General features: G+C 46.9%; 1 protein-coding gene across 7 annotated transcripts in view; it reads left to right on the top strand.

Moving 5' to 3' along the window:
* LOC123754053 (breast cancer anti-estrogen resistance protein 3 homolog) overlaps window positions 1–14,002 on the top strand; it is a 166,942-nt gene that overhangs the window by 108,318 nt on the left and 44,622 nt on the right. The window contains exon 1 of one of the 7 annotated variants that reach the window (XM_069307373.1): window positions 91–231. The exons of 5 other annotated variants lie outside the window; for them this stretch is intronic. Coding sequence is in view for 1 of the 2 variants with exons in the window: in XM_045736196.1 (XP_045592152.1) it covers window positions 12,604–12,652 (49 nt within the window). In the remaining variant the exon portion in view is untranslated. Of the gene's footprint in view, window positions 1–90; window positions 232–12,485; window positions 12,653–14,002 lie in introns of those variants that run through there. One more of the 7 variants, XM_045736196.1, reaches the window with a different exon arrangement.

Here is a 14,002-nt window from a genome sequence, read left to right as displayed (position 1 = left end):
GATGCGCGCGTGTAAGTTCCCATCGATTTTGAAAACGTGAAAACCAGTTATATCATCACTTGTGAAGATACAGAAACAGGGATTAACACATTTGTTCAGAAAAATGCTGAAACTCTCTCCGAATAGACGAGGGAATTTATAATCCAAAGAAAACAAATTGATTGTATAGGAATAAGGCTGTCGGAGAGGACCAGGAGTGACACGCGGACTTATACCGGCCAGGCCTGTCAGGTTGGTGGAGAATGTTCTCTCTATCTCTCTATCTCTATCTCTGTCTATCTCCCGATGAGCTCAGCAGCCAGTGGGAAATTATGGGTGTTGGAATGCTGGATTATTTCACGGGGGTTTGGGGACTACCAGCCCACCCTGGCAGCCCCACCCACAATGTCAATGGTGAGCGTTCAGGGACCTTTGTCTAGCACGGTTACACATCTCTTACGGTGTTGTAGTAGATGGCCAGGTTGTTATGTGTGTGGATGTCGCCAGTGTTGGATTGTTCTGGTTAGGAGAGGCGTGTGTGTTGGTGTTGGTGGGAGGGAGGTGAGAGCAGTGGGAGTGTGTATTGATGGTGGTGGAGGGGCGTGTGTGTGTGGATGGTGGTGGGGAGGTGGTTGAGGGGTCAGAGTTTGTGTGTGAGGAGCGTGGAAGTGTGGGAGATTGGGTATGGTGATGGTGGGTGAGGATAGGGGGTGAAAAGCATGGGAGTGGTTCAGGGGAGGGGGGTGGGGCAGGCGTGGGAGTTTTATGTATGGTAGGAGTGTGTGTGTGGGGGAGGGGAGGTGAAGCTCGTGGGAGAGTGGTGGACAGGCAGGGAATGTGGGAGTGTTTGTGATGTGTTCGCTTGACAAAGAACAACTCCCATTTGTGGATGTTATTGATGGTGGCGACGGAAGTGTTCTGCTTAGCGCTAATGTGGTGACACCCATGGTGTGTTTGTGTGTGTGTTTGTGTGTGTGTGTGTGTGCGTGTGTGTGTGTGTGTGTGTGTGTGTGTGTGTGTGTGTGTGTGTGTGTGTGCGCGCGCATTTTATCGTAAACACGCGCACAGGCATCATATAAATATTTTTTTCAGTATTAGAATAGTGAACAAATGTAATGCATAAGAAGTGAAGGCAGACTGCCTATAATGCTTCAAATGTACATTTACCAGAACCCAAAAGGCTTGGGATAAATAACCAGTAGATTACAAGTTGGGTATGTGGGCCTGCGGGCCGCTCCAAACAACAGCCTAGTGGACCAAACTCTCCCAAGTCAAGCCTGGCCTCGGGCCGGACTTGGGGAGAAGAACTCCCAGAACCCCATCAACCAGGTATCAGGTTCAGATGCGGGAACAAAGAGCTGAAGCTCAACCCTCGCAAGCACAGCAAGGTGACAGAAGACACACACACAGTATGTATCATGTCGGGTACATGACGCATACTGTGCGTGTTCTTGTACCCGCACGGTGTACGCTGTGACTCCTTCACTAGTTACTATCGTTTCATAAAAAAAAGATAAACTTGCGGCTCCGTCAAAACAAACCGGCCACCAGTCTTTCACCCACACCGTCTGGCACAAGATGGTTCGTTTATCGTCAAGATGGATGCCAAAATCCTTCGTCTGGACCGTCGTTATTGGCTTGATAACCACCCAAGTATTAACCCTTCAGTAGCCCGGATGTAGCTTTCAATAGGTAAAAAAATATCAGTAGCCTAGGATTCTACTCAGAAACTTGAGAACCGAGCGTGGAGGTAGGAAAGAGGGGGGGGGGGGTTTCTGACAATGTGTGGTTGCCGGGTGTACACTGTGGCCGTGGTGAAGTAAATATTACCAAACTAACAGTCACAGTGCGGGGTACAAAAGACTGTGTGTGTGATTCAGATCGGTGGTGAGAGGGTAGCCATTGAAGCGCGCAGAGAAGGTGTTGTGTTGCCTGAACAATACAGGATTCTTCGACCCTTCATTATTGGGACTTTCCCCCCGCTGTTCGAGCCTTTTGTTGGTGAATTTTTACCAACCCAAAGCAACCAACTTCTCTATATTAGTATATGTTAGTGGCAGTCATTCCTGTAGACATACGCTATTGAGACAGTGTCAGAAACAGGAATTTCCTCAAGTACTTTCGTATATTAATACATCTTCAGAAGGAGTGATCACGTGTTTATTTTTCGTGATTTACACACATGCTATTGAATATGATAGTGAGAGCAATGATTCTAGCATGAATCTTCTTCTAGAATTCTTATGTGCTTCACTTGAGAAGGAAGTTGAAAACTTAATAACTCTCCAAGCTCATTTTATAGTTTTATTTTGTCTTGTCGCTATAAGATACGTTTCGTTGACCCTGTCAACATGTTCAGTGGCAGGGTACAAGTGTGTGTGTGTGTGTGTAAATGTATAGGAGTGGTAAGAAAGGAAAATAAAAAAGTGATCAGTGAGAATCCACAAGGTCGTCTCTGAATACTCTTTATTTTCATCTTCGAGGCTGTGAGTCCCTACAATTGCACCAGAGGTGGTACCCCTTTTGTATATATCAGGGGTACCAATATATAGTATAATTATACTATTATAGTATAAATATATTATACTACAATATTATATATAATATTTATATATTACTGTATATCGTGTGTGACAATAAGATTTGTATTTTTACCCACGAATGTATGGCAAAATGAGTGAATACCAAATGAACAAATCCACAAGGGCCGTGACGAGGATTCGAACCTGCGTCCGGGAGCATCCCAGACATTTGATGCATCACGTTAGTGTGATCTGTGTGTGTAATGAGTGAATACCGTCACTGGTGAGGTGTGTGTCTGGTCCTGCCACTGTTGGGTCCACCCATCTTCCTCGCACCATTATCCACTAGCACCACCTTAGACGTGTTTGACCATATGCTCTAGTCCCTTTCCACGCTTACCTTCCCGAAGTGTAAATTCAGATGCGTTTAATTAAAGAGTCCTATTGGAGGTTTATGAGAGTGATGGTACAATCCTGCCTTCCTGTGGGTGGCTGGCATTACCACCAAGCTTGTGAAAGATGCTATCATCAGCCGGGAGCTTCAGGGGGACTGGTTTGTGTACAGTCAGCTAGATGAAAGCCAGGGTGGTGTAGGGCGCGCCTGGGAAGATGGAGGGGAGGAATGGGTAGATAAGGGGATGGAGAATTGATGGAGGGAAGGGGGAGGGATGATGGGAGACAGGATGAGAGGTAGGATGGAAGGCGAGGGGAGGGAGGATGGGAGACAGGATGAGAGGTAGGATGGAAGGCGAGGGGAGGATGGGAGACTCGGAATGGTTTAATAGGGAAATTTGTTAGGATAAATATAACTATTCTTAATGTAAGCAGATATCTAGAAGCTCAACAGAGCATCTCGATAAAAAGTGACAGTCGGTATTGCAGTCACTGACACGTGGTAAAGTAGGGATTTGAGCGAATTAAAGGCTTTGTATCGGATAATACAATATAAATTGTTTCTTAGAGAATCAACTTGAAAGAAGGATTAGCCATATAGAATTACTTGGTTTTATATTGAAAATTATAACAGGTAAACATTCATGCGATTTGGATTAACATTAATGAGCAAACAAGCCCTTAATTTTTTGGCCATCTATAAACTGGGAAGTTTTTTTTTTTTTTAGAATTTAATGGCAAGTTTCGGGAAGAAATAGAGAAGGTCACTAGACAAAATTAAATAGGAGAATTTTAATTAAGAGTAGAAGTAACCGAGTAAATCAAACAGAAAATTATGAGGCAGATAATTAAAAGTCATTCGAGATTTAAGTCGTCCCAGGATGTACATTTCAATGGAAAAATTATAAGAAAACGGAGTCCCGGAATTTTTAGATGGTAGAGGATACTTATTAAGGCAGTAATAGACAACGAGGGTAGCTAGGAGAGTACAAAGTGTGGGAACACTTTAACACACTCACCAGCATCATGCAAAGTGATTGTGTCACGTCAGACGATCCTAAACGGATTTCAAGATGTTTCAAGTTTCTTACTAGCCTTAAAACCACGAATACAATAGTGATACAAGCGGGGTAAGGAGGCTTATCTATGACACTTTTTTAACACGTGAACGATAACAACAATAATAATAATAATAATAATAATAATAATAATAAAACATATTTTAAAGCCACGAAGCGAAGTTATATCCTTAAGACTTGTTTTTAATTATATTGTGTGGAATACTGGAATACTTAAATGGTAGTGAGAGACCAATTTGCGCCCAACAAGGAAGAAATAAGCAACATTTATGTAACTAAACCGTGCGCGAGATGGCACGATTAGGCAGCATCTGATCTGTTCCCTCCGGTGTACACAGTAGCGACTGGGGACTGGTTGTGAAGCAACTGGCGGAGCATTTTCCGGGGGAAATATGGCTTGGTGACTGGACACTTACACCCTGGCCACTGACTGTCACACCCCTGGCCACTGACTGTCACACCCCTGGCCACTGACTGTCACACCCCTGGCCACTGACTGTCACACCCCTGGCCACTGACTGTCACACCCCTGGCCACTGACTGTCACACCCCTGGCCACTGACTGTCACACCCCTGGCCACTGACTGTCACACCCCTGGCCACTGACTGTCACACCCCTGGCTACTGACTGTCACACTGGTCACCCTTCACACTACCAAGACTGCTCGCCTCGCCCTCTCACAAGTCACTCCAGCCACAGACCTGCGCACGTTGCAACCTTCTAAAGTCTAAACAATTAAAAGCCTGTCGGGAAGAACCTGTACTCGTCGCATTTTGGTGCATAAATCCCCAAGCCAACCCAACCCCCACGAACAGAAAACGTGAGTCCGTCAGTTTTGTGAGCCACTGTGATGTTTAGCACGGTATATTTTTGGCCTTAGGGGATTTATACGTCAAAATGCGATGTATTTTTCGAGAGGACGGGTTGACTTGTTAGCTTTCTCCATCTTGATGTTGTTCCAGGGTGTCACGGGGTCGCTGGATTGCTTGTGATAACAGTTCTAGAGTTCTGAACGACACACCACAAGAGAGTAGCAAGTATACCCATAGAGCCGATAATCCATGTATTATTACATGGATTATGAGCCGACAAACACTATAATAACCAACTATTGTTGTTTTTACCTGGTTATGCCACAGGCAAGTGTTTTATGATCCTCTTTTTCACAGCCTTGTAAGGAGCATTATTATCTCCATCATTCTATCGCATCAGAGACCCCGACACCCACCGCCATATCTCTCCTTCGCGACACTAATCTTCAGCCGGGGGCAGGAACCGTATATAACCCCTGTCTTCAGGGACATGATGGTGGCCGAAGATACGAGCAAGTAGAGCCCCTTGGCAGGAGAGACCCCAGACATGACCCGCGGGCAGACTCACAAGTCTGGGGTCCTCGTCTCAACTACTGCTTCCTGCTTGTTTGTCCGTCACGTAAACACTAGCTTGTCAGCTGTCAGGGTCTCCACGTGGCTTGCGTCTCGGTGTTTACAGCAACCCGGAGACGGGTCTACGGTCTCGGGTAGGTGGAGTGTAGCGAGCGACCCGGCTGCGGCCAGGGATGAGAGGAACGAGTGAGGAAGACGGAAGATTTCATCTGGTGTAAACCTACCCGCTCAACAACTGGAAACTCCAGTCCAGCCTCCAGCGTTGGCCACAGACTAGCCGCAGCACCTAGCTGCTGCCCCCCAGCCCGTCCTCGTAAGGTTTGCCAATCTTGAGGTTATCTTGAGATGATTTCGGGGCTTTAGTGTCCCCGCGGTCCGGTCCTCGACCAGGCCTCCACCCCTCAGGAAGCAGCCCGTGACAGCTGACTAACTCCCAGGTACCTATTTACTGCTAAATAACAGGTGCATCAGGGTGAAAGAAACTCTGCCCATTGTTTCTCGCCGACGTTCGGGATCGAACCCGGGACCACAGGATCACGCATCCAGTGTTCTGTTCGCTAAGCTACCGGCTCCCAACATAAAGACACTGACGTACTAAAGTGCCCCCTTATCCTAACGTACCAGAGGACCCAAAACAGAAAACGGGACAGTATGCCAATTTCACCAGCCGCTACCATTTTCTAGTACGACGATTATACGTCAAAATGTGACGTTCTCTTAGTAGGAGGACGGGTCGGGTCGTCCTCGTGCTCCGGGCGAGGCCACGGTCCAGCCTCCCCTTCCCCCCCCCCCCCCCCACCCCCTGAAGGGTGACTGTCACATGACACACCACTTGGCAAGAGTGCCTCGGCTGACACTGGCTCTCATGTCTTGCCAAACCTTAGGAAAACATCTTACGAAACACAGCTCCTCGTTGTTGGCCGATTCTTCGGAGTTGTAAATTTTTTGTGTTAAAGTTTATTTTTCTGGAGGATGGACTTGAGTTCTGCAGTTAGTGTTGTGTTACTTGCTCTGTCCTTCCTGGGAGTTGTGTGTGTGTGTGTGTGTGTGTGTGTGTGTGTGTGTGTGTGTGTGTGTGTGTGTGTGTGTGTGTGTGTGTGTGTGTGTGTGTGTGTGCTCTCAACCTGTCTCTTTTATTCCAGTGATATACCTTTAGGTTCGGGCTTAGCGTTCCTCGTTGCTGGACTGGTCAACCAGGCTGTTGGGGACGCAGCTGCTCACAGCCTGACGTATGAGTCATATGGCTAACAAAAAAATATGATAATCACGGGTGAAGAAAGAGAGTCATCTCTTTAACCTTGATTACCATACTTTTATCTTTGTTAATTGAGTTAGCGTCAGCGATATTTCATTTTAAATCCCGTGGAAGTGCTCGCCTCGTTGAACCTTTAAAGGTTGAGTTGCAGTCCTTGAGGTCCCGCATTTCCGTGTCATTCACCTTAAATCCTCCTAAACTTAGCACGGTCTCTGTAATCTGATGCTGAGGGAACCAATCTCTCGTTGTGGCATCCGATCTCCCTTAATATGCCAGGAGCCGCAGATCTCAAGGCTCGCTTACTGCTCAGCTGACGTTGCAACAGCTGACGAAGAAACAGCTGACGTTGCAACAGCTGACGAAGAAACAGCTGACAAAGAACAGCTGACAAAGAAACAGCTGACAAAGAAACAGCTGACAAAGAAACAGCTGACAAAGAAACAGCTGACAAAGAAACAGCTGACGAAGAAACAGCTGACAAAGAAACAGCTGACGAAGAAACAGTTGACAAAGAAACAGCTGACGAAGAAACAGTTGACAAAGAAACAGCTGACGAAGAAACAGTTGACAAAGAAACAGCTGACGAAGAAACAGCTGACAAAGAAACAGCTGACAAAGAAACAGCTGACGAAGAAACAGTTTCCGTGGATGACATTGGGAAGGGTCGCAGTCCCACACATTCATTCCACGTGTAAGAGGACATTCGGGTTAAACCTATATGTAATATATTAATAATAATTATGTCTACCTGTTGTTGGTTCCGGGGATCAACGTCTCCGTGGCCCGGTCACTTGAGTAAAAATCATGTCAACGGTAAATATAACATTAACTAGCCTCGCGGACATTTTATGTTTATCTAGCCTAATGTTAATGTAAAACTAAGCGTGTAAAAATAAAAAAATTCAAAATCAAATGTAAATTGTTGTAAAAAAAAGTCCAAGGGAAGATTTATATACAGTAGATTTATATACCGTAAATTTATATACCGTAGACTTTATATACCGTAGACTCAGACTACCGTCTGAGAAATATACCTGGGTCGGGTATACTCATAATGCCGCCCACACCTCCCTTAAGTGCCACCCACACCGCCCTCAAGTGCCGCCCACACCCATGGGTGGCACTATTTACCAATGTACGACACACCCCCATGCCGCCCACCCACACACCCTCATGCCGCCCACACCCACCCACTCCCACCCACACTCACCCACATGCCGCCCACCCCCCCACACGCACCCACATGCCGCCCACAGTGCGCCTCCGCCACCCATGTGTAGCGTTTAGACATGCGACTTCAGAGCACCACATAGCTTGGCTCAGGCCATTATGGGACAGTTTTCTAATAACTTCGTCTGCTGTCGGCAGCTGAATATTTTGTTACGTCAGAAGCGTACACTTATGTGTATGTTATTGTTTGTGTGACGCTGTTGATGTGACGCAATTGTTGTTGTGACGCACTGGGAGATGTGACGCAATTGTTGGTGTGACGCACTGGGAGATGTGACGCAATTGTTGGTGTGACGCACTGGGAGATGTGACGCAACTGTTGGTGTGACGGGAGATGTGAAGCAACTGTTGGTGTGACGCACTGGGAGATGTGACGCAATTGTTGGTGTGACGCACTGGGAGATGTGACGCAACTGTTGGTGTGACGCACTGGGAGATGTGACGCACTGGGAGATGTGACGCACTGGGAGATGGTATAGATTAAAGATTATTCTTATAGATTCAGCTACTGGGAACAAAAAGTTCAAAGTAGCACGGCCTATGGTGAGCCCGTAGTGGACTTACCTGGCACAGTAGCGGGGAAGTAACTAGCGTGTATTTGCCAGTTCAGTGAGTTTCTTTATACATACTCGTATGTCTTGTCTACATGTGAATTACTAGACATGTATGAATAGGTTTGGCTGGATATACATAGGCTCTGCCTCGTACAGGTCTATACAGACCTTCTGCAGTTTCCAATCTTCTTTGGGTGATTTTATTCATGTTTAACTGTTGGCGAGTTGGTGACTGGGGTCACATGTTGCAGTCACATGTCGCAGATATACATTTCAACACATGTGAACACATTTCAACACATGCGAACACGTTGTGGCTCTTCAAAGGCACGGATCTAAGCGAGTGATACAAATATTATGATGTTTATAATTCGCCAAGTTCATACAACGATGTCAGTATTTGATTAAACAGAACCAAAAATCGACTTGATTTAAAACAATTAAACGCTACAACACGCACACGCTACGTTGGCACTGTACAAGGGAGACATTGCACGCAACACGCTACGCTGGCACTATACAAGAGTGACATTGCACGCAACACGCTACGTTGGCACTGTACAAGGGTGACATTGCACGCTACACGCTACGCTGGCACTATACAAGGGTGACATTGCACGCAACACGCTACGCTGGCACTGTACAAGGGTGACATTGCACGCAACACGCTACGCTGGCACTATACAAGGGTGACATTGCACGCAACACGCTACGTTGGCACTATACAAGGGTGACATTGCACGCAACACGCTACGCTGGCACTATACAAGGGTGACATTGCACGCAACACGCTACGTTGGCACTATACAAGGGTGACATTGCACGCAACACGCTACGTTGGCACTGTACAAGGGTGACATTGCACGCTACACGCTCAAATGTGACGGAAAAATTAATTTTAAAATGGAGGAAAAAAGGCGTTTCCTCATAGGGGCTAAGATCGCCTCTCAAGACTGTTCTAGACGGCATGAGGACCTCGACTCCCTCAACCGTCTAGATATTCACCGTCTTGAAGACTGGAGTCCACCTGGAGGTCTGGAACATCTTCGTCTTTATGGTGCCGTCATATCTGGAAGTCATGGCCCGCCACTCAATGGAGAGAAGCAGTAGAAAATATATAAAGCGAGGGATGAATCGGGAGTCATTGTGGCCAAACATTGTGTATAGGTGGACGTTGTATGTGGGTGTGTGTGAGTGTTGGGTGTATGTTTGTATATGTTTTGGAAAGGGAGGGATTTATGTGGCTGTTTTTATGATGTTCTTGCCGGCTCGTCTCCAGGTTGAATGGTATGGATAGATGTCTGGATAGGTGTCTGGATAGGCCCTGGGTTATTATGGCGTTCCTATCTGGAAGATTTCCACGTTCGTGTGTGGGTAGCTGCTGGATGATCTTGTGTCTGAAAACACAATAAAACAACTTGGCCTACTACAACTGCAAGAAAATGATTGGGTTAATAACGACAGTTTCTCAAACAAGAGTTGCCAAGCCAAGGATGTCATTTTGCAACACGCTACCCAGGAAACACAAACCGAAACTGTCTCTATTTTCCGCTTGTTACAACTTGTAATAAAGTTGTTACATCTTGGCTTAACGTGTTTATGGCGTATTAAAACGTTGTTACAACTTGTTATATTGGTTGTTATAACTTGTTAGGTGTTAAAACTTGTTCGAACGTTGTACCAACGTCGTAGTTTCGGCGTGTGTTTGGCGGGTAGAGCTCTGTGGTTGAATATTGCCGCATATTAACTACCCCGTTGGAGGCTGGCGACTCAATTCATCTATTAAGTTGCAAATCAACAACACTTGTTCATGATCAGAAAACTAAAAGTTCCAATGATTATTGTTGTCTATCTTTATTTTTGGCAAATGTTTCATCACACTGACGTAGTCAACACCGCTAGTTTATAATCACATCACGGGTCGTACTGTCCCTGGTGGGCAGTGTTGACCTTGTCTACACGTGTCCTCGCTGTTTTATAAACATTAAATGTATGTATGTAAATCACACTATGATTCACAAGCACCACCACCACCACCACCACAAGCACCACCACCACCACCACCACCACCACCACCACCACCACCACTACTACTCCACTATTTCCCCATCACCTCTTTCCTTCCCTTCCCTCCTCCCCAACCACTTAATCCACTACCCCCTTCAACCCCCACAACAACCCCCAACATCCACAATACACCCACTACACGGACACTCATTTGCCCACTTCCTTACCCAATCATAGGGGATAACTCCTGTACCTCTGCCACCAGTATTGACAAAAGGGGACAGAGAGGAGGCACTAAATGCCACACCAGTGGCACTGACAAGTCTTCCGTGTTAAGTGATGGCAAAAGTAATCAAGTTCAGAATAATTAATCACCCGGAGAAGGTAAATTTTGAAACAAAAGATATTTTAAAAGAGAAAAGTCGTGCCTGACAAAAGTTGATCAAATTCTATGGTAAGGTTACCAAAATAAGACAGGAAAGTTTCACGTCTTATTTTGATACAGTCTCTCATGAAAGACTGGTGTAAAAGATGGTGAAGCAAGAAGCTGGGATGACTGGGACGCCAGTGAACTGGGTAAGGGAGTACCTAAAGGACAGAAAACGAAGAGTCACAGTCAGAGACGAGGTTTACGAGTCGGAAGGGTGTAACAAGTTAGGGTTGTCACGGCTCATTACCGTTCCTAATTTTATATGAATGACTTGTACGATTGAGTGAGTTCGTACATGTCAATGCTTGCAGACGACGCAAAGCTAATGAAGAATGTCAATCTTGAGATGGCCTGAAAGCCACAGAAGACTTTGACAAAGTCCAAAAGTGGAGAAACAGATGGTTGCTAGAATTCAATCTCACAAAGTGTAAGGTACCAGAGGCGCACATTTACAGGGAGACGTCGGCAATATTTACAATGGGTTGAAGTTAACACTTTGAAATGAAGGACTTACCAGTACCACCAGTACCACCAGTCCCACCAGTCCCACCAGTACCACCAGTCCCACCAGTACCACCAGTACCACCAGTCCCACCAGTCCCACCAGTCCCACCAGTCCCACCAGTACCACCAGTACCACCAGTACCACCAGTACCACCAGTCCCACCAGTACCACCAGTACCACCAGTACCACCAGTCCCACCAGTACCACCAGTACCACCAGTACCACTAGTACCACCAGTACCACCAGTACCACTAGTACCACCAGTACCACTAGTACCACCAGTACCACCAGTACCACCAGTACCACCAGTACCACCAGTCCCACCAGTACCACCAGTACCACTAGTACCACCAGTACCACTAGTACCACCAGTACCACTAGTACCACCAGTACCACCAGTACCACCAGTACCACCAGTACCACTAGTACCACCAGTACCACCAGTACCACCAGTACCACCAGTACCACTAGTACCACCAGTACCACCAGTACCACTAGTACCACTAGTACCACCAGTACCACCAGTACCACCAGTACCACCAGTCCCACCAGTACCACCAGTACCACCAGTCCCACCAGTACCACCAGTCCCACCAGTACCACCAGTACCACCAGTACCACCAGTACCACTAGTACCACCAGTACCACCAGTGTCAGTAAGGGGCTCCAATCCTGGATGGATCATCTACCCTACTGTACTGTCCAAGGCCTGGTATCCATAAATCCACTTTTTACCTGAAATCACGCCCCCAGTCGTCACCATCCTCGCCTCCTTCCCGCCACTTCCTAGGCCCCTATAATCGTCTTACCTGTACCTATCATCTCTCTTGTCTCTCCATCTTTGATCTCTTCACCCTCTACTACTTCCCATTTTTCTCTCACAATCTTCACATCATCTTAGTGTGCACTGGTTGTTGTGACTCCCTATCACTGGTCAACGTTCTCCCTTCATTCATCATGATATCCTCCTTCACCATCTTTACTTCCATCACCACCTACTCCCCCATCCCCCCCACCTCCATCCCTTGGCCCCCCACACACACATCCTCTGGGAGCCCCACTGCCCCTCAAGTCTCCCCCCCTGAACCTCCCCTCCCTGGAGAGGCGAGCGAGGTCCGGCACTGGGCTCGCTAGTCAGTTGCAGTGTGTGTGTGTGTGTGTAGGTGTAGGAGCCGCTGCTACTGCATACATGGAGGGGCTGCCTTCTCTCTCCTCCGGCCACACATCCCGACACCTGTCTCTTGCTGGCTGGCTCAGGCTGCTATGCAGGCGGTGACGAGGGAGCAGCACCCAATGCCTTCTGCCGTCAGAGGTAAAGCGTGGGGAAGGGGTCGCTTGCTTTGAAGTATGGCGCATGATTGATTGAATGTCAATGCGCCGGGGGCGGCGAGTTGTGCGTTCAGGGAGGTAGACATAAACGCTGAGTGATACTTTTTTGTAAGGACACGGACGTGAGAGGTGAGTGAATAGATACAAACCTCATTTAAGTGGCGAGACTGTTGAAGGTTGCAACACGCAAGCACGTATGTGTACACACACACACACACACACACACTCACTCACTCACTCACTCACTCACTCACTCACTCACTCACTCACTCACTCACTCACTCACTCACTCACTCACTCACTCACTTACTCACTCACTCACTCAACTGTCAGTTGATTGACAGTTCAGATGCGGGACCAAAGAGCCAGAGCTCAACCCCCCCCCCCCGCAAGCACAATTTGGCAAGTACACACTGAAATTTGCAAGATGTCACCAGCGGAGATCTACAGGTTCAGTACTCGTCTTATACTGTTTCTGATACACGTAAACAATGGTCTAGATAAGCATCTAGAGAGTATGGACTCATCTCATTCTTTGCTGATGCCAAAATTATCAGGAAGATTAAGACAAAGGAGGACATAAAGAGACTACAAGACGACCTGGACAAACTGAAGAAATTTTCCAACAAATGGCTACTAGAGTTTAACTCAAGTAAGTGTAAAGTGGTGAAAATATGTATAGAGAGCAGGAGACCAGACGCGTGGTATTAAGAGGAAATGAAATCCTTCTAGAATCGGGTAGAGAAAAAAATTTGGTTTAATATCACACCGAACCTGTCTCTTGAACCACATCAATAGGATATCATCAGCGGCATATGCCAAGCTGATCTTTATAAACTTGTGTAAGATATTATTCAGAACTTTGTACATCACATATGTACATTCTGTACACCAGTTGAGAGGCGGGAACAAAGAGCGTAAGCTCAACCCCCGCAAGCACAACTAGACGGCTACACACACACACACACACACACACACACACACACACACACACACACACACACACACACACACACACACACACACACACACACACACACACACACATATAAGACAAAGAACAAGTGGCCGAAGGCTAGCACTCTGGAGCGCCACACACGGCTACTTACGACACTTATAATGAGAGACAAACTATCTGGCGCCTCCACTGCACTTTGGCTATGCAGTGCATGTTGCTGCTTCTGTGTCGCGTCCACGCGCTGACTGCCTTTTTTCTCAGTTGGTTGCTTCTGTGTCTCGCTCATGCGCTGTGCTGCATCGCTCTCTGTGTCGTAATCTCGCGCTGTGCTGCATCGCTCTCTGTGTCGTAATCTCGCGCTGTGCTACATCGCTC

This window comes from Procambarus clarkii, chromosome 6 (genome assembly GCF_040958095.1).
Source record: "Procambarus clarkii isolate CNS0578487 chromosome 6, FALCON_Pclarkii_2.0, whole genome shotgun sequence".
NCBI classification, from domain to species: domain Eukaryota; kingdom Metazoa; phylum Arthropoda; class Malacostraca; order Decapoda; family Cambaridae; genus Procambarus; species Procambarus clarkii.
This window is presented reverse-complemented; position numbering and strand designations above follow the sequence as displayed.